Source organism: Neoarius graeffei, chromosome 3 (genome assembly GCF_027579695.1).
Source record: "Neoarius graeffei isolate fNeoGra1 chromosome 3, fNeoGra1.pri, whole genome shotgun sequence".
In the NCBI taxonomy this organism is placed as follows: Eukaryota; Metazoa; Chordata; class Actinopteri; order Siluriformes; family Ariidae; genus Neoarius; species Neoarius graeffei.
The window spans coordinates 82,866,568-82,889,215 of record NC_083571.1 but is presented as its reverse complement, the minus strand read 5'-3'; the positions used below and the strand labels follow the sequence as shown (position 1 = coordinate 82,889,215).

The 22,648-nt window shown below is 40.8% G+C and overlaps 2 protein-coding genes across 2 annotated transcripts in view; one reads left to right on the top strand and one right to left on the bottom strand.

The window, feature by feature from the left end:
• Positions 1-406: 406 nt before the first annotated feature.
• Positions 407-5,943, bottom strand: si:dkey-183n20.15 (RING-HC_RNF170 domain-containing protein). Its single transcript, XM_060915706.1, has 6 exons — positions 5,930-5,943; positions 5,679-5,742; positions 4,958-5,063; positions 1,295-1,368; positions 960-1,070; positions 407-715 (listed from the first exon to the last, which is right to left on the bottom strand). The coding sequence occupies exons 1-6, from the start codon at positions 5,941-5,943 to the stop codon at positions 407-409; spliced, it is 678 nt and encodes a 225-aa protein (XP_060771689.1).
• Positions 5,944-21,152: 15,209 nt separating this feature from the next.
• hook1 (hook microtubule-tethering protein 1) overlaps positions 21,153-22,648 on the top strand; it is a 49,970-nt gene continuing 48,474 nt past the window's right edge. Inside the window, exon 1 of the mRNA XM_060917513.1 lies at positions 21,153-21,326. Coding sequence (XP_060773496.1) covers positions 21,282-21,326 — 45 coding nt within the window. The 5' untranslated portion in view covers positions 21,153-21,281. The remainder of the gene's footprint in view (positions 21,327-22,648) is intronic.

Sequence of the window (22,648 nt, the reverse complement as noted above, 5' to 3'; positions counted from 1 at the left end):
GTACAAAAATACTTTATTATATTACAACAGAAGTGTATCAGTGAGGAAAAAGAGTTATAAACAGCTATTTGAACCAATAAATGAAAATGTAGCACACACAAGACCTTCACTAAGTCTACGTTGTGAGTAGGCTGAGAATGTTTTTTTATATTCACAATCACACACCTCTTAAGCATCACCCAGTGACTCTGGCCATTCCCAGTTCCTCTTTTCAGATCCATGTGTAACACTGATAGAAGGTATAATAACTGCTCTTAGAGTTTTTTTTTTTCCTGCTTAAACCCTGTTCACTATGTTTGCTGGGTGCTGGAGTCTGATGAAGAGGATGCAGGTAGTCCCCTGTTTTTATGTCCCTTTGTGCAAGAATTTCCTCATGGTGCTTCTTGGATATCCAGTGCCCACCATTTTACAACATGTCAGATAGTATACCATGTTCCACTGTGTATGGTCTGGTTGTCCTCTCTGGTACCATCTGTTGGTGGATGTTAATGATGGCGATGAGGAGGAGGAAGACTACCACTAGGTCATCTAAAAGCCCCAATGCCCTGCTGAAGTGTCCAGGCATAGCATCTAATGGGGACACAAAGGAAGCAGCCGCCCCGAATCCACACAGTGCCACTCGTAGCAGGAAGAGCCACACCAAACCACCCATGTTTCCCAAAGCCCGGAACAAAAGCAGCAAGAAGAAAGGAGCATCAAAGAGGTAGTCGCTTATCTGAGGAAGACAAAAGTAGAATGTAAAATTGATTTCAGCTATTATCAACAAAACAACATCTCATTGTTTCTCTGGTTTTATAGTTTCTACCAGTAACCATGAGTCATTCCTCAAAGTTACAGAGGAAAATGTGTGGTGTCATGAGATCAAGTAATGCAAAAGTATAGATCTAATGAGCTTAGAAGTTAAAAAAAATTGTTTCCCTAGAGACAGATTAGTGGAAAAACAAAACAGTGGAACTCACTTTTCGTGGTGCTCCGGAATAGCGTTTATTGTAGTCTCCAATGTGACCCAGTATCTCTCTCTCCTTCCTGTCTGACCTGCTCTCATGGAACAGATGATACATAACATTCACCTAGGTGGGACAAAACAACAAATCTGAAACAACCTATAGAATACATAAAAGGGCAATGTATGCAAACAAGGAAGGAATTTTATTTTCTAGTTTAAATTTTGTACTATTTGCCAGTATAGTTGAATTAGTACTCACAAAGGGGTGAGGTTCTACAGGTTACTCTACAGGTTCTTATAAATGACATTGGCTAGTTGTACTTGGGTGTGTTATTATGTGTTTAATACCTTTTGTCTGCACAAAGGACAGCTGATAGCCTCTAAACAACAGCTGTGTTTCCAGTACGATATAAGACAAGGAGCTAGAGAGAGAGCAAGACAGAGAGAGATTATTGTCTGGAATAAATAACCACAATAACCATAGAGAACAATTGCACCATGAAAATACAACCTGTTTTCATATTTATGCACTGATCTATATAATCAAGATGGTAGATTTAAACCTGTGTTTAATACCTATGCTCTGTTCAGGTCAACTTCTTTAAATAAAAGTGAAAAATTACTACAAATGCCCCCCCATATATATATTGTGTGTGTGTGTGTGTGTGTATGTATATATGTTATTTACCAGCTGGGAGGTCCGTATAGTGAAATACCGTGACCGAGGTCTTGAAAGTACTGAGCGAGGCCCTCTGGGCCAAGGTCAGTATTCAAGGCCGAGGTCACGGTATTTCACCATACGGACTAACCTTAAGCTGATAAATAATATATTTATTTTTTTCTTTACCAAATTCTAACAGAAAACGAGAGCGCCCGAAAGGGAAAACCGAGCCGAGCTGAGGCGAGCCGCCATTTTGAATCCTCATTCACGGCTGTAATGCAAATGGCTTCCTCCTCGGTCTACAAGTGCACTTCCATGGCAGGAAAAAAAACTACATTTTGCTGCTTATGTAGTTCCCTGTTTATACAAAATTGAGTCATTCAGGATTCAGCCATGTTTTTGCTCGGCGTTGGTTGCAGTTACAGGTTTTTAGCTTTCTCCTGAAATGTTTTCTTTTATTTCTTCTTCCTCAGGATAGTAAAACTCACTTTTGCTGTGAAGACTGTCGTTATCGCTATCCATGATGTAAAATTAATGCTATTCTCCTGAGAAATGCTGGCAAAAATTTATAAGATTTTTGATAATCTTATAAATAAATCTTATTAAAAAAAGATAAATGTTGACAAAAAATGCTACTATGTTTGTTGTTGTTGTGAATGAGCGAGTTGCCAGAAGTCCGTAACTGGGGTCCGTATCATAGGATACGGACCCGCTCGCCAGCCAATCAGAGCGCAGGATTTGATGGAAACCGGACCGCGAAAAAAATAAATTAGATATATTGCATATTTTTTGAGATGCACTGGATCACTAAATCTGGAAGGACTCACATTTATTCCAAGTAGTGAACAAATCATGACGTTGAAACCTGTGTTTGGGGTCAAGGCACCAGGACAAGGTTTTCACAAAATTTTATAGACATGAATGAAAGGCCAACAAGTTGACGGTCTCAAAGGCCAGTGCTGTATAGCTGCCATTGCTAAGGTTTTGTTTTATCAGTCTCTCTGGTTAAACAACTTATCACATATAGTAGAGGATTGGGATTAGGACAAGTTGCTACGGGTTCATGTTGACCTGATTGAGCAATGATTTTAAACCTTTTGAAACATTGGCTTTTCCTCCCAGACTCTTTCAAGTCAACTATAAAATATCTAGTTTAAGAGTACATTATTGGACTTTCACTTGCTGCAAATTAGAAGTAACAGGCTTTTTCAAGGTAAACCAAGTTTATTGTATCATACTAGCACCATAGTTTCATTGCTCTTTCAGTATAAATGAAGTTGACTTTTAGTGACACTGTGTGTGACGCAGTAAAGGGTTAACTGTAGCATGCCATCAAACATTTCAGCCTAGATTCATTACTGTAGACCCATTTGTGCTATAGTGTTTGAGACGAATAGGTTTATGTGCAAGTTAGAGCTCAGCTTTATCATTCCAATATCCTTAAATAGTTTCATTAGGAGAGTATGTGACCATCATAGTGCTATCTCTCTCTCTGTACATATGTGTGTGATCAATGTCACGTGGCTATGAAAACTATTGTTGCAAGGGCAGCAGTTAAATATTAAGCTCCACAACATGTGCTGAGTGTTCTGTTTGGTGACAATTCTGTTCCATACTAGCTTACTGTTCACACAACAGCTCTCTCACTCACTCCACCCACTCACCTGAGATCAGGTCATTTTAGAGCCTGTGCTGAATCAGAGTGAACTTTTCTGTAACTGACTCTAGAACTGCATGTTTCCTTCACAAATGCAACAAACCAAGGCCATCTGATCTTATGCTTTAACCTCCAACTAACTAGTTTCTATACAAGCTACAAGGCTACTGTCAAATACAACCCCAATTCCAAAAAAGTTTGGACACTGTCTAAAACATGAATAAAAACAGAATGTGAAGATTTGCAAATCATGGAAACCCTACATTTCATTGAAAATAGTACAAAGACAACATATCAAATATTGAAACTGAGAAATTTTATGTTTTTTTTTTGAAAAATATATGCTCATTTTAAATTTGATGTCAGCAACACGTTTCAAAAACGTTAGGACAGGGGCATGTTTACCACTGTGTTGCATCACCTCTACTTTTAACAACACTCTGTAAACGTTTAGGAACTGAGGAGACCAATTACTGTAGTTTTGAAAGAGAAATGTTGTCCCATTCTTGCTAGATATACAATTTCAGTTGCTCAACAGTTTGGGGTCTTCTTTGTCATATTTTGCGCTTCAAGACAGGTCTGGACTGCAGGCAGGCCAGTTTAGCATCTGGACTCTTTTACTACAGAGCCATGCAGTTTTAATATGTGCAGAAAGTGGTGTGGCATTGTCTTGCTGAAAGAAGGAAGGCCTTTCCTGAAAAAAGATTTTGTCTGGATGGCAGCATATTGCTATGAAATGTGTATATATCATTCAGCATTAATGATGCCTTCCCAGATGTACAAGCTCCCCATGTCATGTGCCCTAATGCCCCCTCATACCATCACAGATGCCAGCTTTTGAACTGTGCACTGACAACAAGCCAGATGGTCCCTCTCCTCTTTAGTCTGGAGGATGTTGCTGCACCGTCCCAACTTTTCTGAAACGTGTTGCTGACATCAAATTCAAAGTGAGTATATATTTTTCAAAAAACAATACAATTTCTCAGTTTCAACATTTGATATGTTGTCTTTGTACTATTTTCAATGAAATATAGGGTTTCTATGATTTGCAAATCTTCACATTCTGTTTTTATTTATGTTTTACACAGTATCCCAACTTTTTTGGAATTGGGGTTTATCCCCTTATTTCATCCTAACATATAGAAATAGATTCCCAACCCAATCTAGATTGGCGCCTGTACAATGAGATGACTTATTAAACTGTTGGTTAAACTTAATATCATCTGATATCTTCATTATTGGGGTGGCACGGTGGTGTAGTGGTTAGCACTGTCGCCTCACAGCAAGAAGGTCCTGGGTTCGAGCCCAGCGGCCAGCGAGGGCCTTTCTGTGTGGAGTTTGTATGCTCTCTCCGTGTCCACGTGGGTTTCCTCCAGGTGCTCTGGTTTCCCCCACAGTTCAAAGACATGCAGGTTAGGCTAATTGGTGGCTCTAAATTGATCGTAGGTGTGAATGTGAGCGTGAATGGTTGACTGTGTCTATGTGTTAGCCCTGCGATGACCTGGTGACTTGTCCAGGGTGTACCCCACCTCTCGCCCATAGTCAGCTGGGATAGGTTCCAGCTTGCCTGCGACCCTGTAGGACAGGATAAGCGGCTACAGATAATGGATGGATCTTGATTATTCCTATTTGGATCTAGATCAGATTACCCAGTATGACTAGAGGCCGACTGTGTGTAAAATGTTCTACTCACCACAGAACAGATGCCCACAGTTTGTCTTCACAGGAAAAATGGCTACATGTAAACATACTGGACAATGGAGGTCCATGCTACCTGCAGATATGCCTGATTGAGAGTCCTGAAAAATAGAATGATAAAAAAATGCCATATTTTGAAAAATATAAATGTCATATAAGCTATAACTGAGAATCTGTGAAGAAAAGCTAACATAAAGATTTATTTCCTTATTGGGTTATAGCAGTAAAAGAAGCGTCCCATTCTCCAGTAGAAGACATTCTCTATCAATCATGTGATTATATACAGGATGCAAGGTGAAGGACTATTAATAATTGTCAGACACTAATTGTTCTGACAATTATTTCCTGTCAGTTTCCACAGTCAGTCACACGCATGCTTGAAATCTGTATCCTCATGTTAAAATACACTTACACATGACTAAATAGTGAACCATCTATTACATTCCATTACAATCAAATATTATGTGAAACTAGTAGATCTGGCCAGAGTTTCCCAATGATCACAAAGATCATCATTAAATGGTAGAACGAGCAGCATAATGAATGTTCTCTCTCCTAGTTAAGAAGCTCGTAGCGTTAAGAGGATTTTGGGAAACCCACTGGTGGACTTTTAGCTTAATGTATGTCCTTTATTGGATAATAGATACATAATTCTAATGAGAGTATAGAGAGCTAGCTAGTAATTTAATTAAATGTGTTGTCTGGTGTGTGTTCACCTCACTATTGCTTGTGTACTGGCTTTGTAGCTGATGACCTCTGCTTTCTGAAATCATCAAAAACCTACAAAAGTGGGAAAAAAACAGCTAGATCAGTTAACTCATACACACGAGTAATATAAAGGAGATTGAGAATGTTATTATCAATGAAATATTGTGTAAAAAAACAACAACAACAAAACGGTCATGTTTCTGAATTCTGAATTTCCGACATTACTCACAGTATTGTTAAGGGCTACTTAAGAACTGACCCATATTGCATCATCCTCTTAATACGTAGATTTACCAGAACATTTAATGAAAAGGAAAAAAAAAGATTGATTTCCCTGAATAACCACCAAGTTAATCCTTGCTTTGTAACAAAACCCTTTATCAATTCAGGTCAAAATAACTGATCGTGTTATTCAGTGATAAATATTTGTATTTTCCATGCTTAAATTCCAACATGTTGCTTTAAATTTATAATTTAAAGCTTTTCAGTGCATTAGATCATATTTGTATGAATTTTCCACTCAATAAGTATTAAAGTTATTATTATTATTTTACTGTTTTCACTCTCTACAAAATCCTTGACGTGATGGGTTCAGCTGCCAAACCTTCTGCAATTCATATAGGTGTGTTCCTTATTGCCTCTACAAACTATTACACAGATTCGAGTACGTGTCTCTTGATAACAACACTAACATCCGGTTGCAGACCGTTCTGACCTGCATGTGAATATATAATGTAAATCACACAACATTTAGTTCAGTTAAAAAGCTTTAAAATGCTGAACTTGATTGTGGAGATATATCGCAAGATATAGTGTAAGCAAGAGGCTATGTTTGTGTACGTATTTTAAACAGTAGTGATTTAAAAAAAAATTTCACAAAATGTGATGTCTACCTGTAAAATGATGCATTAATGTTAGACCTCATACTGTGATAACAAAAGTCTTAATGTTTGTAACTGAACACATCAAAATATGTTTGGAAATTATAGGGTTAGATATAAAACAAATACTTCTTAAACCCATTTCATAAATAATAAATAAACGTGTCTCTTACCTATTATTGGAGTTGTGACGGTTGTGCATATTTGTGTGTATTCTGTCTTGCTGTGAGAAGAGACTGCAATGCTTTCTGACTGCATCAGCATACACAATAAATTTGACAGGCGGGTGAATAATTAACTAGAGGCCTTCAGAGTGCCCCTTTTGTATGCAAGATAGCTCAAGTGTGACCCAATCAAAAAAAAAAACAAAACCAAAAAACCCCTCCTCCCATTGGATTATATGTTATAGTGTTGGCACGTTGCATTAACTTTACAGTAAAAATCTGAAGAAAAACTACTATGAAGCTTTTTTGCATTTTGGAATCATAGTAATAAAGTACAGTTAGGTCCATACATATTTGTACAGAGGCAACATTTTTCTAATTTTGGTTCTGTACATTACCACAATGAATTGTGAACAAAACAATTCAGATGCAGTTGAAGTTCAGACTTTCAGCTTTAATTCAGTGGGTTGAACAAAATGATTGCATAAAAATGTGAGGAACTAAAGCATTTTTTAAACACAATCCCTTCATTTCAGGGGCTCAAAAGTAATTGGACTAATTAAATAATTGTAAATAAAAAGTTCATTTCTAATACTTGGTTGAAAACCCTTTGTTGGCAATGACTGCCTGAAGTCTTGAACTCATGGACATCACCAGACGCTGTGTTTCCTCCTTTTTAATGCTCTGCCAGGCCTTTACTGCAGTGGTTTTCAGTTGCTGTTTGTTTGTGGGCCTTTCTGTCTGAAGTTTAGTCTTTAACAAGTCAAATGCATGCTCAATTGGGTTGAGATCAGGTGACTGACTTGGCCATTCATGAATATGCCACTTCTTTGCTTTAATAAACTTCTGGGTTGCTTTGGCTTTATGTTTTGGGTCATTGTCCATCTGTATTATGAAACGCCGACCAATCAGTTTGGCTGGATTTGAGCACAGTATGTCTCTGAATACCTCAGAATTCATCCGGCTGCTTCTGTCCTGTATCACATCATCAGTAAACACTAGTGACCCAGTGCCACTGGCAGCCATGCATGCCCAAGCCATCACACTGCCTCCGCCATGTTTTACAGATGATGTGGTATGCTTTGGATCATGAGCTGTGCCATGCCTTCGCCATACTTTTTTCTTTCCATCATTCTGGTAGAGGTTGATCTTGGTTTCATCTGTCCACAGAATGTTCTTCCAGAACTGTGCTGGCTTTTTTAGATGTTTTTTAGCAAAGTCCAATCTAGCCTTTTTATTCTTGAAGCTTATGAGTGGCTTGCACCGTGCAGTGAACCCTCTGTATTTACTTTCATGCAGTCTTCTCTTTATGGTAGATTTGGATATTGATAGGCCTACCTCCTGGAGAGTGTTGTTCACTTGGTTGGCTGTTGTGAAGGGGTTTCTCTTCACCATGGAAATTATTCTGCGATCATCCACTACTGTTGTCTTCTGTGGGCATCCAGGTCTTTTTGCATTGATGAGTTCACCAGTGCTTGCTTTCTTTCTCAGGATGTACCAAACTGTAGATTTTGCCACTCCTAATATTGTAGCAATTTCTCGGATGTTTTTTTTCTGTTTTCGCAGCTTAAGGATGGCTTGTTTCACCTGCATGGAGAGCTCCTTTGACCGCATGTTTTCTTCACAGCAAAATCTTCCAAATGCAAGCATCACACCTCAAATCAACTCCAGGCCTTTTATCTGCTTAATTGAGAATGACATAACGAAGGATTTGCCCACACCTGCCCATGAAATAGCCTTTGAGTCAACTGTCCAATTACTTTTGGTCCCTTTAAAAACAGGGTGGCACATGTTAAGGACCTGAAACTCCTAAACCCTTCATCCAATTTTAATGTGGATACCCTCAAATGAAAGCTGAAAGTCTGGACTTTATGTCCATGCCCATTATATAACTATAACTTGAATATGTTTCAGTAAACAGGTAAAAAAACAAAATTTGTGTCAGTGTCCAAATATATATGGACCTAACTGTATATACTCCCCATCCCATCCTTTGCTACAAGACGCTTTATTTTGGTCATGGGACCACATAGCTTATACAAAGACAAGGAATCACACTCTCCTACTCACACGACAGTTTGGGCTTAATTAAGGTCAGCTTATAACTCACTAATAATACTTTTCCATGAGTTTACACAGTCACCCACACATGTGCTTGAAACACACCGGTATCTTTACATGCTTAAAAAATAGTGCTCCACTTTATATAGTCCATTCTTTTCAGATGTAAAATGTAATCCTATTTTCACCTTCTTTTCTTTAAGTACATTTTGTTCACACAGGGTAAAAGATTTATGTGTATTTGCCACTCAGAGACCAATACTGTATATTAATGATGTTTGTCTACCTTATGTTCACCTAGCTGAAGGTGCATATAATGTTCCTGTAGGGTGGTACACCAGTGACAACATTTGTACTTTAAAACTCCAGGCTGGTTCTTTTTCCCCTTACACTGTCTTGCAAAAGTATTCATCCCCCTTGGTGTTTGTCCTGTTTTATCGCACTACAAGCTGGAATTCAAATAGTTTTTTTTTTTTTGGGTGGGTGGGGGGGATTTAGCACCGTTTGATTTACACAGCATGCCTACCACTTTAAAGGTGCAAATTGTTCTTTTATTGTGACACAAACAATAATTAAGATGAAAAAACAGAAATCTGGAGTGTGCATAGGTATTCAAACAACCCCCCCCCCCCCCCCCCCCCAAAAAAGTCAATATTTTGTAGAGCCACCTTTTGCTGCAGTTACAGCTGCAAGTATCTTGGGGTATGTCTCTATTAGCTTAACACATCTAGCCACTGGGATTTTTGCCCATTCCTCAACGCAAAACTGCTCCAACTCCTTCAAGTTAGATGGGTTGCATTGGTGTACAGCGATCTTCAAGTTATGCCACAGATTCTCAATTGGATTGAGGTCTGGGCTTTGACTAGGCCATTCTAAGACATTTAAATGTTCCCCTTTAAACCATTCCAATGTTGCTTTAGCAGTATGTTTAGGGTCATTTTCCTGCTGGAACTCCAGCATTGCCCTGTATTTAGTGCCATCCAGCTTTACTTCAGTCCTGACCAGCTTTCCTGTCCCTGCAGATGAAAAATATCCCCACAGCATGATGCTGCTACCACCATGCTTCATTGTAGTAATGGTCTTCTCAGGGTGTTGGGCTTGGGCCACACATGGCATTTCCCATGATGGCCAAAAAGATTTTCGTCTCATTTGACCAGAGAATCATCTTCCACGTGTTTGGGGAGTCTGCCACATGCTTTTGGGCAAACTCTAAATGTGTTTTCTTAAGCAATGGCTTTTTCTGGCCACTCTTCCATAAAGCCCCGCTCTGTGGCGTGTACGGCTTCAAGTAGTTTTATGGACAGATACTCCCATCTCTGCTGTGGCTCTTTGCAGCTCCTTCAGTGTTATCTTTGGTGTCTTTTTTGTGTCTCTGATTAATGCCCTCCTTGCCCGGTCTGTGAGTTTTGGTGGGCGACCTTCTCTTGTCAGGTTTGTAGTGGTGCCATATTCTTTCCATTTTACTATAATGGATTTAATGGTGCTCTGTGGGATATTCAAAGTTTGGGATATTTTTTTATAACCCAACCCTGATCTATACTCCTCCACAACTTTGTCTCTGACCTGTTTGGAGGCTCCTTGGTTTTCATGTTGCTTGCTTAGTAGTGTTGCAGAGTCAGGGTCCTTCCAGAATAGGTTGATTTTTACAGACATTATGTGACAGATTATGTGTGACACTTTGATTGCACACAGGTGGAGCTTAATCAACTAATTATGTGACTTATGAAGTGAATTGGTTGGACCAGCTTTTATTTAGGGGTTTCATACAAAAGGGGGTGAATACCTATGCACACTCCAGGTTTCTGTTTTTTTTTAATCTTAATTATTGTTTGTGTCACAATAAAACAACAATTTTCACCTTTAAAGTTGTAGGCATGTTGTGTAAATCAAATGGTGCTAACCCCACAAAAATCCACTTTAATTCCATCTTGTAATGCAACAAAACAGGACAAACACCAAGGGGATGAATACTTTTGCAAGACACTGTACAGTACATCAAAACATTTCATTAGTACAGTATATGAGTTACAGAACAGATATACACTACTGATCAAAAATGTAAGTACACTTGATTAAAGCTAGAGTTTAAATGACTGTGTATAAGACTATAAGAAATTTTCCACCCCTTTGCATCATCCCATTCCATATCTATTTTGGGGCCTCTTAATGAAACTTTTCCCTGGCTAATATTTACCTTTTACTTTACTTGCCAAAATGTATAAAGTCATTTCGGCTAAAAATAGTAGTTATTGATCCAACAAGACCTTGACTGCGCGTGGGTTCTCAACCGCTGAATAAACAACTTGCCACATTATACTTTTGTGCGGGGTAAAATATGGCAAAAGTCCAGTGTTAATGTTCTTCAGGAGTGTCGCAGGTCTGCTCCACATTTCATCAGCTGCTGTGAATGCCAAGTCCATGTTAAGTTTACAGGTTATTTCAGCATGTCCTGACCTGAGCTTAGATATACAGTGGTGCTTGAAAGTTTGTGAACCCTTTAGAATTTTCTTTATTTCTGCATAAATATGACCTAAAACATCATCAGATTTTCACACAAGTCCTAAAAGTAGATAAAGAGAACCCAGTTAAACAAATGAGACAAAAATATTGTGCTTGGTCATTTATTTATTGAGGAAAATAGTCCAATATTACATATCTGTGAGTGGCAAAAGTATGTGAACCTCTAGGATTAGCAGTTCATTTGAAGGTGAAATTAGAGTCAGGTGTTTTCAATCAATGTGATGACAATCAGATGTGAGTGGGCACCCTGTTTTATTTAAAGAACAGGGATCTATCAAAGTCTGATCTTCACAACGCATGTTTGTGGAAGTGTATCATGGCACAAACAGAGGAGATTTCTGAAGACCTCAGAAAAAGTGTTGCTGATGCTCATCAGGCTAGAAAAGGTTACAAAACCATCTCTAAAGAGTTTGGACTCCACCAATCCACAGTCAGACAGATTGTGTACAAATGAAGGAAATTCAAGACCATTGTTACCCTCCCCAGGAGTGGTCGACCAACAAAAATCACTCCAAGAGCAAGGTGTGTAATAGTCAGCGAGGTCACAAAGGACTCCAGGGTAACTTCTAAGCAACTGAAGGCCTCTCTCACATTGGCTAATGTTAATGTTCATAAGTCCACCATCAGGAGAACACTGAACAACAATGGTGTGCATAGCAGGGTTGCAAGAAGAAAGCCACTGCTCTCCATAAAGAACATTGCTGCTCGTCTGCAGTTTGCTAAAGATCATGTGGACAAGCCAGAAGGCTATTTGAAAAATGTTTTGTGGACAGATGAAACCAAAATAGAACTTTTTGGTTTAAATGAGAAGCGTTATGTTTGGAGAAAGGAAAACACTGCATTCCAGCATAAGAACCTTATCCCATCTGTGAAACATGGTGGTGGTAGTATCATGGTTTGGGCCTGTTTTGCTGCATCTGGGCCAGGACGGCTTGCCATCATTGATGGAACAATGAATTCTGAATTATACCAGCGAATTCTAAAGGAAAATGTCAGGACATCTGTCCCTGAACTGAATCTCAAGAGAAGGTGGGTCATGCAGCAAGACAACGACCCTAAGCACAAAAGTTGTTCTACCAAAGAATGGTTAAAGAAGAATAAAGTTAATGTTTTGGAATGGCCAAGTCAAAGTCCTGACCTTAATCCAATCAAAATGTTGTGGAAGGACCTAAAGCGAGCAGTTCGTGTGAGGAAACCCACCAACATCCCAGAGTTGAAGCTGTTCTGTACGGAGGAATGGGCTAAAATTCCTCCAAGCTGGTGTGCAGGACTGATCAACAGTTACCGGAAACATTTAGTTGCAGTTATTGCTGCACAAGGGGGTCACACCAGACACTGAAAGCAAAGGTTCACATACTTTTGCCACTCACAGATATGTAATATTGGATCATTTTCCTCAACAAATAAATGACCAAGTATAATATATTTGTCTCATTTGTTTTACTGGGTTCTCTTTATCTACTTTTAGGACTTGTGTGAAAATCTGATGATGTTTTAGGTCATATTTATGCAGAAATATAGAAAATTCTAAAGGGTTCACAAACTTTCAAGCACCACTGTACAACAGTGTTCAATACAGGAAAACTACAATCATTTGTTTGAGTAGATTATTACAATAGAATACAATGACACAGTGGCTTCACTCTTTTCCAATACTATTACAGAAGAGTTCTTCTATAACAAATTGTCTTGGTTAAACATGGAAAATCATTTATATAAATTTAAAATCTGCTGACTGAGATTCAGTGGGCACAGGCTCACCAAAACTGGACAGTTAAAACCTGATTAAAAAAAAAAAAAAACATTACCTGGTCTTTTTTCAGTGAGCCTGTGCCTATGGCAGTCTCTGATAGCACAATGCTGCCACCACCATGCTTCATTATAGGAATGTTGTTCCTTGTGTAGCAAGGTATGCTATGACTTCTCTAGTTCATGTCATGTGGTGTCGGCTCCCAACCCCTTGTGGGTAATTAAGAGCTTATTGAGGTGTGGTGTATAAAAAGGGGCAGACAATGATACCTGGGAGCTATCATTACTAGTGACTGCCCTCTTGTCGCCGAACATGGCAAGGTACCTTGAGTCAACACTTGAAATGCATGCCGATAACTGGTGGAAATAGCTGGCTGTGATTGCATTTTTTCAGCTTATTGCTCTAGTTAACCCAAGTTCTCCGTGACCTAAGATGGTAATCCACAACGAGGTGCTAAGATATTGCAGAGTACCTAAGGTAGTGGAGTCTCACAGTGTGCTGTATTCCTATCACTGGGTGTTGTGGACCATCATCTGCACTACATTGTGGGTGTGTGCTTGCGGCCACGCGTGACTGGTCTTCTGGGACATTTGTCACTCTAGCCAGTGTGAGAGAGACGTGTCTGAGACATGTGAGGGTTGTTTTGTTTTTTGTCCTTTTTTCCTCTCATACCAGTTCCTTGTCTTTTATAGTCTCAATTAAGTCATCTGTTTTTATCATGTGATTTATGATCTGGATTAATAAAGTTGTTTATTTTTACAAGGAGCACATGTCTCGTGCTCCTTTGTAGAGTGAACGTGTGACCTGCTGGGATAATGATAATGGTATCAGGTAATATTTCTCTGGGTGATATTCTCAGAGTGGCATAGTCAACTTATTATTTTATAATTGCTAGTCCATTAGTTCTAGCAACCTATCATCACTAGTTTATCACACTTGGATAATAAACTGTCTTGTTTGTGGACCAAACATATCTTTTAGAACTATGCCCAAAAAGTTCCAGATTGGTCACACTTGACCATAAGACATTTAGCCAAAACTCTGGTGGGCTTGGATGTTTTTGTTTTGTGAGAAAGGGCCTCTGTCTAGCCACATTACCCCATAGTCCAGACATGTGAAGAATATGAGAGATTGTTGTCACATGCAGAAAGTAATCAGTACTTACCAGATATTTCTGCAGCTCCCTTAATATTGTCATACATCCCTTGGCAGCCTTCCTAAGTTTTCTTCTTGTCCTGTTGTCAATTTTTAAGGGATGTCCTGTTCTTGGTAATGTCACTGTGGTGTTCCATCTTCTCTGTTTGCTGATATCGTCCTTCTTGGTGTTCCATAGTACAGCTATGTACAGCATAGTACAGCAACTTGTTTTGTACCCCTCTCCTGATTGATACCTTTCCACAATGAGATCCTGTATATGATTTATAAGGTCTTTGGCTTCAGCAGTCAGATGAAACCAAGAAGATGCCTAGAAAATCCAACAGCAACAGTGGCTCTTTATTTGGGGTTAATCACACTCACTTTATTGATGACATATGTATCATAATTACTACTGAATATGGGTTTGAATGTGACTGTTCTCAGAATGAACCAATCAGATTCTACATTATAAAAGGGTGTGCAAACTTGTACAATTAGCTTATTGTAAGTTTTTTTTCTTTCTTTCCTCAATAAAAATTGTTTGGTTTTCACTTGAATTTTGTTGGGTGCTATATCACATTAAAGTTGGAGAAAGATCTGATATGATTTATCTTGGTTTAATTTTTTTTGCATCACAAAACCTAACAGATGTATGCAGACTTTATATTTTCTATTACCTGATTCCCCCCCATTTTATTAGCTCATCTGGCCAACAGGCGATGGGCTTATCCTATTAGGTGTTGTCTGGAGTCTGTCCAGCATTGTCCACATTTCACGAAAATCACTTCTTCCCTCTCAATTCTTCACTGATTTTTATTCTTTTTGTCAGGAAGGTAGATCTGCCTGGAGTGCATATAGCTTCTACTCATAATTGCAATTAATAATGAAGATATGGAGTAATTAAACCATAACAAGCAGTTTCCACACAAATTGCTTCTTCTCTGATTTTGATTCTTTCTGGCATGAAGGTAGGGGTACCTAGGGTGCATATAACTTCTACCCAGATATGCTTAATTACAATTATTAATGAAGTTATGGACTAATTAAGCCTTAATGAGCAGTTCAACAAAAATCACTTCTTCTCGGTCAATTCCTCACCATTTTGGATTCTTTCTGGCAAAAAGGTAGGTATTCTTAGGGTGTATATAGCTTCTATATATAGCTTGTATATATCTTGTAACATTTATTGCACAAGGTGGCCCACTTTAGATCGTTCCTTCTGGACTAGACAAGGCCGGAGTGAGCTACGCCGTCGCTGATGGTCTCGTTGTATTTTGCAATATTTTTCGACACCTTGAGTTATATATTCCATTTATGTTATCCACATTCACTGGATATGAGCAATTGTGTGCTCTGATTGGCTACACTACTACTAGGCTATCAGTTCATATACTGTGAGTAGAGAAAAACAAAATGGCGGAGTGTGTTGGTGAACCAACCGAGGATGAAATAAAAACTCTACTCAAAAACAAAACCCCATGTCACGCTCCCAGGCTCACCTAACACTCTGGATTCCACTTCCCACAATCCCACTCACACACCTGACGCTACCACGTGCAGTCCATCAGCCAACCCCGAGCCACTTCCTAGGAGTGGCTCCCCTGAGTTCTAATTGTCATCACCTGTACCTTTTTGTTTATGTCTGTATTTATACCCCTCTGTTTGTTTTGTTCATTGCACAGTATTGCCTTCACATTTCCATGAGCCTACTGAGCGTTTATATTTCTGATTGCGTTTCCGTGTATGACCCTTTTTGCCTTCTGGTTTCTTCCGGTTTCGCCTAGCCCTTGTGTTTATCTGCTCGTTTCTCTTGCTTCCTGGTTTCTCGATCTTCACCTGTTTCTCGACTCCGACTGGCCTAGCCCTTGTGTTTATCTGCTTGTTTCTCGATCTTCACCTGTTTCTCTACTCTGACTTGCCTAGCCCTTGTGTTTATCTTGCCTGTGTTTTCCTGATTTCCGGTTCTTGGACTATTGCCCATTTCATGACCTCGATTTGTTTAGCCCTCATTACTTTGTTGGATTTCCCGGTATTGACCTGGCCTGGTTATTGTACATTGTCTTCTCTCACTGTGTCTATTAAAACCTTGAGTTTATTCTTAATCCGCGAGCGTCTGGTTTGTCACAGCCACGTTACACCCCAAAAAATAAAAAAAAAAGCAAGCAACATAATATGGAATAAAAGTATTTGATTGTGAGAATTATTATAGCATTAATAATGGTTTGTGGAATAACTGTTAAATATTCTGTGAAGATTCTCAGTCATCCAGGTCATAGTAAACTGTGGGTGGTAAAAGAGAGCAACTGGACTTGCTTGAAGATTCTTGAAGACGTTTCACCTCTCATCTGAAAGGCTTCTTCAGTTCTATCTGACTAATAGGGAGTATGAGGAATTTATCCTCTCATGGATGAAAAGCAATCCTAAGGTGTCGTTGAGCCATCCTGTTGGTGTGGGTCACTGGGGGCTGGGTGTGAATGGCCTCGAGATTCGTTGGGGTGATCAATGGATTGCTGGTTCTCTCTGGCCAAGTTTACATTAGACTGTATCTGTCTCGTTTTCTTCGCGGATGCACTGTCCGTTTACATTAAACCGCCTGGAAACGCCGGGAAACGGGAATCCGCCAGGGTCCACGTATTCAATCCAGATCGTGTCTGGTCCGGTGCTGTGTAAACATTGAGAATACGCGGATACGCTGTGCTGAGCTCTAGCTGGCGTCGTCATTGGACAACGTCACTGTGACATCCACCTTCCTGATTCGCTGGTGTTGGTCATGTGACGCGACTGCTGAAAAACGGCGCGGACTTCCGCCTTGTATCACCTTTCATTAAAGAGTATAAAAGTATGAAAATACTGCAAATACTGATGCAAATACTGCCCATTGTGTAGTTATGATTGTCTTTAGGCTTGCCATCCTTCCACTTGCAAGTGGTAAGTGATATGCGCTGGGATCACACACACAGCGGCTCAGTCCCGAATCACAGCTTGTGCACTTCACTCGCGTGCTCTGTGAGCTGCGCAAGGCCGGAGTGCGCACCCTCCAGAGGGCACTCGCTGTTCAGGGCGGAGTGATTTGGAGCGCAGGATGCCTGCGGAGCCGAGCGTATCCATGTATTGGTGTTGCTGTGTGCACGCAAATCGTGTATTGGTGTTGCTGTGTGCACACTAATCGTTTTAAAAACGTTAATCTGATGATCCGCTGATACGGTCTAATGTAAACATGGGCTCTGTCCTCCTGTGAGTCACTACAGCTGTTTTCAGTGACTCACAGGAGGACAGAGAGAACCAGCAATCCATTGATCACCCCAACGACTCTCGAGGCCATTCACACCCAGCCCCCAGTGACCCACACCAACAGGATGGCTCAACGACACCTTAGGATTGCTTTTCATCCATGAGAGGATAAATTCCTCATACTCCCTATTAGTCAGACAGAACTGAAGAAGCCTTTTGGATGAGAGGTGAAACGTCTTCAAGAATCTTCAAGCAAGTCCAGTTGCTCTCTTTTACCACCCACAGTTTGTTAAACATTCCTCTTTACTCTTATCTTCAATTTATGTTTTTATAACTTATTAATTTACCAGGCTAGTAATAGTTAAATTATATAAATTCTACAGAAATTAATGAGGCGACACGGTGGTGTAGTGGTAAGCGCTGTCGCCTCACAGCAAGAAGGTCCGGGTTCGAGCCCCGTGGCCGGCGAGGGCCTTTCTGTGCGGAGTTTGCATGTTCTCCACGTGTCCGCGTGGGTTTCCTCTGGGTGCTCTGGTTTCCCCCACAGTCCAAAGACATGCAGGTTAGGTTAACTGGTGACTCTAAATTGACCGTAGGTGTGAGTGTGAATGGTTGTCTGTGTCTATGTGTCAGCCCTGTGATGACCTGGCGACTTGTCCAGGGTGTACCCCGCCTTTCGCCCGTAGTCAGCTGGGATAGGCTCCAGCTTGCCTGCGACCCTGTAGAACAGGATAAAGCGGCTAGAGATAATGAGATGAGATGAGAAATTAATGATTTATTATTATTATTATTACCACCTCACCCGGGACAGAGTCCACCAGGGGGCGAGGTATTGTTTTCGGTCTGGTTTCTTTGTTTTTTTTTGTTAACGATATTATGGGAAAACAGCTGGATCAATCTTCGTGCAACCTTCAGGATAGATGGCCATTGGTCTCAAATAGAGCCTCCAACATTTTGAGGGTCATCTGATCAAGGTCACCATAAAGATCAAAATTGTTTTTGTTGTGGCTACTGTCTCATATAGAGGCGCTAGCCACTATGTCATCATGCTATAAGAATGTAAGACTAACAATCATGCACTGCGAATGCGCATACACGTGTTCAGATTAAAATGGCTGGTGAGTGTATACAGTTCAGTTCACCATTCAAAATAAATGAATTAGACTAAAGAAATCCCTTTCAGACATCCATCCATTATCTGTAGCTGCTTATCCTGTTCTACAGGGTCGCAGGCAAGCTGGAGCCTCTCCCAGCTGACTATGGGTGAGACGCGGGGTACACCCTGGACAAGTCGCCAGGTCATCGCAGGGCACACACATAGAGACAAACAACCATTCACATTCACACCTACGGTCAATTTAGAGCCACCAGTTAGCCTAACCTGCATGCCTTTGGACTGTGGGGGAAACCGGAGCACCCAGTGGAAACCCACACAGACACGGGGAGAACATGCAAACTCCCCACAGAAAGGCCCTCTTCGGCTGCTGGGCTCGAACCCAGGACCTTCTTGCTGTGAGGCGAAAGTGCTGCTTTCAGACATGTTTATGCTTATTACAGAGGGAAAGTGTGTTCCACTGAGCTCTACTGCCAGGCCATTTCTGGGAAATAAGAGTTTCGGTCATGGCGACAGCGTGTGCATGTCAGCCTTGGTTCGGAGGTTTTAGTTTCGAAAACTGTAAGAGGTTTGTTTTATCTGTAACTGCTTATCCCATGCGGGGTCACAGGAGCCTATCCCAGCTGACCATGGGCAAGAGGCAGGGTACAAGTCGCCAGCTCATCACAGGGCTGACACACACATAGAGACACAAACAACCATTCACGGTCAATTTAGAGCCACCAATTAACCTAACCTGCATATCTTTGGACTGTGGGAGGAAACCCACACAGACAACATGCAAACTCCACACAGAAAGGCCCTCGTCGGCTGCTGGGTTCGAACCCAGAACTTTCTTGCAGTGAGGCGACAGTGTTAACCACTACACCACCATGTCACTGCTGTAAGAAAGAAGGAAAGAATAAGAAAGAAAGCACAACTTTATTCATTACACACTTGTGAAATTTCATCTCTGCATTTAACCCATCTGAAGCAGTGAACACACACATGCACACCCAGAGCAGTGGGCAGCCATGCTAACAGCACCTGGGGAGCAGTTGGGAGTTAGGTGCCTCGCTCAAGGGCACCTCAGCCCAAGGTCATCCCATATTAACCTAACTGCATGTTTTTGGACTGTGGGGGACACCAGAGCACCCGGAGGAAACCCACGCAGACACGGGGAGAACATGCAAACTCCACATAAAAAGGCCCTCGCCGGCCGCAAACCCAGAACGTTCTTGCTGTGAGGCGACTATGCTAACCACTACACCACCGTGCTGCCCAGAGTAGAATAATATAAAGTACAGATACTTGGTATATTTTACTTCTCCTATTTTTAAATTGTTCATTTTTATAGCTACTACCTCATAGAGTATATATATATATATATATATATATATATATATATATATATATACAGTGGCGTGCACAGATAGACACGAGGTGGTGCTCAAGCACCTGCCCCTCTGCCCTCTGTCCAAAAAAGTGCCCTTTTGAATTTTTTTTTTACAGTTTACTGAGGCCAATGTCGACATGATCTTTTAGAAAAGCCGCGGCATTAAAAGCGTGTGTGAAAATAATGTCCCGATGTGTGCCCCCTCCGCACACACACCGGACCTCTGCCTCTCTTGCTCTGTCACGTGAACAAGCGTGCAGTGCATTCAATGTGAGGTTGCAGCAGCATAGCGTCCTGGAAGCCACGGCCTTGCCGTAGCGCAGACAACACATCGGGCAGTCAGTCAGCTCTTCCCCTGCCCCACCAGCCAGGTAACACATGAATCGAGTGAAAATGTATTGTTTGCCCTCTAAGCCCAAGCTGTAATTATTTTGTTGTGAAGTAGCCCATCGCATACAGAAACAACTGCACATAAGTATTATATTTTTTGCTAGACCATTTTCAGATTTAGGAAAACAAAAATTTATTTTTCTATTTTGTTCAACTAGAGATTCCTGGCAAAGTCAAAAAGCCTTGATGTAATAAATTAACATTAAGTGGTTGTTTTACACCTTTAAAAACTAAAACGGGTCAGTGGCGACCCGAACACAAGAGGAGGGTTAAATCTCAGACTTTTATAATAAGGTGTTCCACATGCGCAAAAAAGTGCCCTTTTTTTCCCCCAGAGCACTTGCCCCCCAAAATGTCTGTGCACGCCACTATCTATCTCTCTCTCTCTCTCTCTCTCTCTCTCTCTCTCTATATATATATATATATATATATATATATATATATGTGTGTGTGTGTGTGTGTGTGTGTGTGTGTTATATTTACTGTATGGACATGGTATCAGAAAACAATTTTATTTATAAGCAGTAGCCACATGTACCCATAGGGTACCTATTTGTTTTTTCGTCATCTTCCTTCATATTCATCATAAGTGCTACCGGGCGAGGTTTGTTTTGCCTGGAAACACTTATTATTATTATTATTATTATTACTACCTTAATGTCAGGCTTTTTCGTGCCGCATTCTGATTGGCTGTTCTGTTTTCCTGAACTCAAGGCATCATTGGCTTTTCCCTCCTCCGTCCTGTGCTTTGATCCCGTCAATCCTCCAATCCGCATCAGCAGAGCGTGCGAGCGCTGCGCCGCTCCGATTCACGAACGCTTTACGGCAGAAACGGTGCGCACTCACAGTAGACTCGGACGTGGAGCGCTGCGCCGCCGACGGTCACATCCGCCTCCAGGTGAGGTCAAACGCAGCGGAAAAGGGAAGCGCAGTGTTGACAGGTGGAAAAAAAAAATATATATATGTTCGTACTGCGACGGTGGGAAAGATGGATTTGAACAAAACGGTGTTATGTGAGAGCCTGATTATTTGGGTAAGTTTAAATTCAGTGCTGTTTATTTATCGGCTCCCTCGGGTTATTTATGGAGCCTGACATCAATGACGATGTCGTTACCTGTCACAGGTAGTCGAATGTCGTGAACCATGTTTATTTTACTCTCTGGAGCAAGCATTATGATACAGTTATAGCTTCGTGAAGACATTCACATCACAGCAGACTGCTGCATGTTCTTCTGTAGCCCACACGCAAACGTGTATTATATTATAATATTATATTATATATTATATTATTATAACTCCTGCTCTTTAGCTCATGTTGCTCGGACAGTTTGGTTGCTAGCCAAGTTGCTAAGTGCTGCAGGTGTAAACATAAGAAAAAAAATAGTTACACAAAACATTTACAGTCTTATTTGGCTGTTAACTCCCAGGCTATTTGTGGAAGGTTTGTTGTTTCTGATGTTGTGTTAATAATAATAATAATAATAATACACTGTTGTCAAAAGTATCTGGACACCTGACCATCACACCCATTTGTTTGCCTTCCCCCAAACTGTTGCCACAAAGTTGGAAGTGCACAATTGTATATAATGCCTTTTGTAACCTGTAGTGTTACAGTTTCCCTTCACTGAAACAAAGAAGCCCAAACCTGTTCCAGCATGACAATAACTCTGTACAAAGCTGCTCCATGAAGACATGTTTACCAAAGTTGGAGTGGAAGAACTCCTCTGAGATGAAGTTGAACATCGCCATGAAGTTTCGGTCATGGCGACAGCGTGTGCATGTCAGCCTCGGTTCAGAGGTTTCAGTTTCGAAAACTGTAAGACGTTTGTTTTATCTGTAACCGCTTATCCTGTGCAGGGTTGCGGGGCAAGCTGGAGCCTATCCCAGCTGACCATGGACGAGAGGCAGGGTACACCCTGGACAAGTCACCAGCTCATCGCAGGGCTGACACACACACAGAGACACAAACAACCATTCACACTCACGGTCAATTTAGAGCCACCAGTTAACCTAGCCTGCATATTGCATATCTTTGGACTGTGGGAGGAAATCCACGCAGACAACATGCAGACTCCACACAGAAAGGCGCACGAAACATATTTACAGTCTTCTTTGGCTGTTAACTCCTAACTGTTTGTGGAAGGTTTGTTGTTTCTGATGTTGCGTGAATAACTTTTGAAAAGCATACACTGTTGTCAAAAGTATCTGGACACCTGACCATCACACCCATTTGTTTGCCTTCCCCCAAACTGTTGCCACAAAGTTGGAAGTACACAATTGTATACAACCCCGATTCCAAAAAAGTTGGGACAAAGTACGAATTGTAAATAAAAACGGAATGCAATAATTTACAAA

What these genes read in the sequence shown, in the direction of transcription:
- si:dkey-183n20.15 (XM_060915706.1), bottom strand. An exon ending in CTGTGGGCATCTGTTCTGTG is followed by an intron (nt 1,369 to 4,957) that starts GTGAGTAGAACA and finishes CTCTCTCTCTAG; the next exon opens with CTCCTTGTCTTATATCGTAC. An exon ending in GTCCTTTGTGCAGACAAAAG is followed by an intron (nt 1,071 to 1,294) that starts GTATTAAACACA and finishes TGTCCCACCTAG; the next exon opens with GTGAATGTTATGTATCATCT.